The sequence below is a fragment of the Merops nubicus genome, unplaced genomic scaffold, assembly GCF_000691845.1.
Source record: "Merops nubicus isolate BGI_N331 unplaced genomic scaffold, ASM69184v1 scaffold31374, whole genome shotgun sequence".
Classification (NCBI taxonomy): Eukaryota; Metazoa; Chordata; class Aves; order Coraciiformes; family Meropidae; genus Merops; species Merops nubicus.
The window spans coordinates 9,993-11,394 of record NW_008604207.1 but is presented as its reverse complement, the minus strand read 5'-3'; the positions used below and the strand labels follow the sequence as shown (position 1 = coordinate 11,394).

Genomic DNA, 1,402 nt, shown 5'->3' with positions numbered 1-1,402 from the left:
TGGCTGCAGGCAGGGGTGGTGGTTCCACTGGGGCTGACCTTTCTTTTTCTTTCCCTTCCTTCTCAGATAATTGATGCCACCCAGAAAGGCAACTGCTCGAGGTTCATGAACCACAGCTGTGAACCCAACTGTGAGACTCAGAAGGTAAAAGTGGCTGGTGAAAGCTGCCAGCTTCTCACTTCCTCTGCCTCGTGGCTGGGCAGCCTCAGGGGAGGAGCGATTCTCCTTTAGATCCCTTCACTTGAGGGTTGTTTTTTTTTGGGGGGTGGTTGTTGGAACTCGGTAAAACAGAGACAACCCCCTTGGCAATGGGGGAGTGCTGCCACATATTCCACATTTCTCAGTGATGAGCTTGAAGGATTCATCTATTAACTGAAAGCAAAGGCAGAGTTGAAGCCTGGCTGGTGGACTAACCCTGCTCTTGCTTTTTTCCCCTGCTGCAGTGGACGGTGAACGGGCAGCTCAGAGTTGGGTTTTTCACCACCAAGCTGGTGCCGTCGGGCTCAGAGCTGACCTTTGACTACCAGTTCCAGAGATACGGGTAGGTGTGAGCTCTCCCTGCCCCAGCTGCTGCTCCTGGGCCTTCCTGGCAGCCCTGCTCTGAGCAAAACCACAGCCCAGCCTCATCGAACAGTTCCACCATGGAACAACCTTCCTGGATAATCCGTTTCTGACAGGAGACTGGGAGAGGAATTTCCCATTGAGTTAAAAAGTCTTTTCCAGTGTTGCTTTATAACCTTTTTTGTTCCACTTCAAACCATCTCTGCCCAGTAGACATTTCCCAGATAATTATCTTGGCTGTTTCCTGTCTAATTATTAATTACCCAAGCTCCAGACTTCGCAATACCCTTCGGTAGTGGCTGCTCCTCCCCTCCCACCCCTGTTTTATGACTTTGCAGATAGTTGCAGAGCTGTGGAAGCCCTGCAGGGAGCACGTTGCCTCTTCCTGGCAAGCCCCAGGAGGGCTGGTGTGCAGGCTCCAGCCTGGCTTTTGCCTCCCTTCTCCAAACCCAAGCCTCAGAGTTTTATTTCACTGCTTCTCCGGGTCTGTGACAAAGCATTTCACTCTCTTCAATGTGATGAGCACAAAAAAGCATCTGACAGGCTAGAAACAACATCTAATTAGGAGATTAGCTGGAGATCCATTTTGTAATCCCTGCTTTAGTTAGTGAATGCAGGGTTTTGTTGTTAAGGAGCTTCCTTTTCCTTTTGGATCCAGCCTTATGCAACACTTTCTAGATGCAAAAGGATCAGAAATTAATTTTTAGTTGCATAAAGGTCCTGCCCTTGGGTCACAGCAACCCCCTGCAAGGCTCCAGGCTGGGGCAGAGGGGCTGGAAAGGGCCCCAGGGAAAGGCCCTGGGGGGGCTGGGGGGCAGCTGGGTGGGGACGCGGCGGACCC

At 51.5% G+C, this 1,402-nt stretch overlaps 1 protein-coding gene across 1 annotated transcript in view; it reads left to right on the top strand.

Moving 5' to 3' along the window:
• The window catches only part of LOC103771634 (histone-lysine N-methyltransferase SETD2-like), a gene marked incomplete at its 3' end in the record, with an annotated part of 14,356 nt that overhangs the window by 6,252 nt on the left and 6,702 nt on the right, over positions 1–1,402 (top strand). Inside the window, 2 exon segments of the mRNA XM_008938935.1 lie at positions 67–144; positions 444–541. Coding sequence (XP_008937183.1) covers positions 67–144; positions 444–541 — 176 coding nt within the window.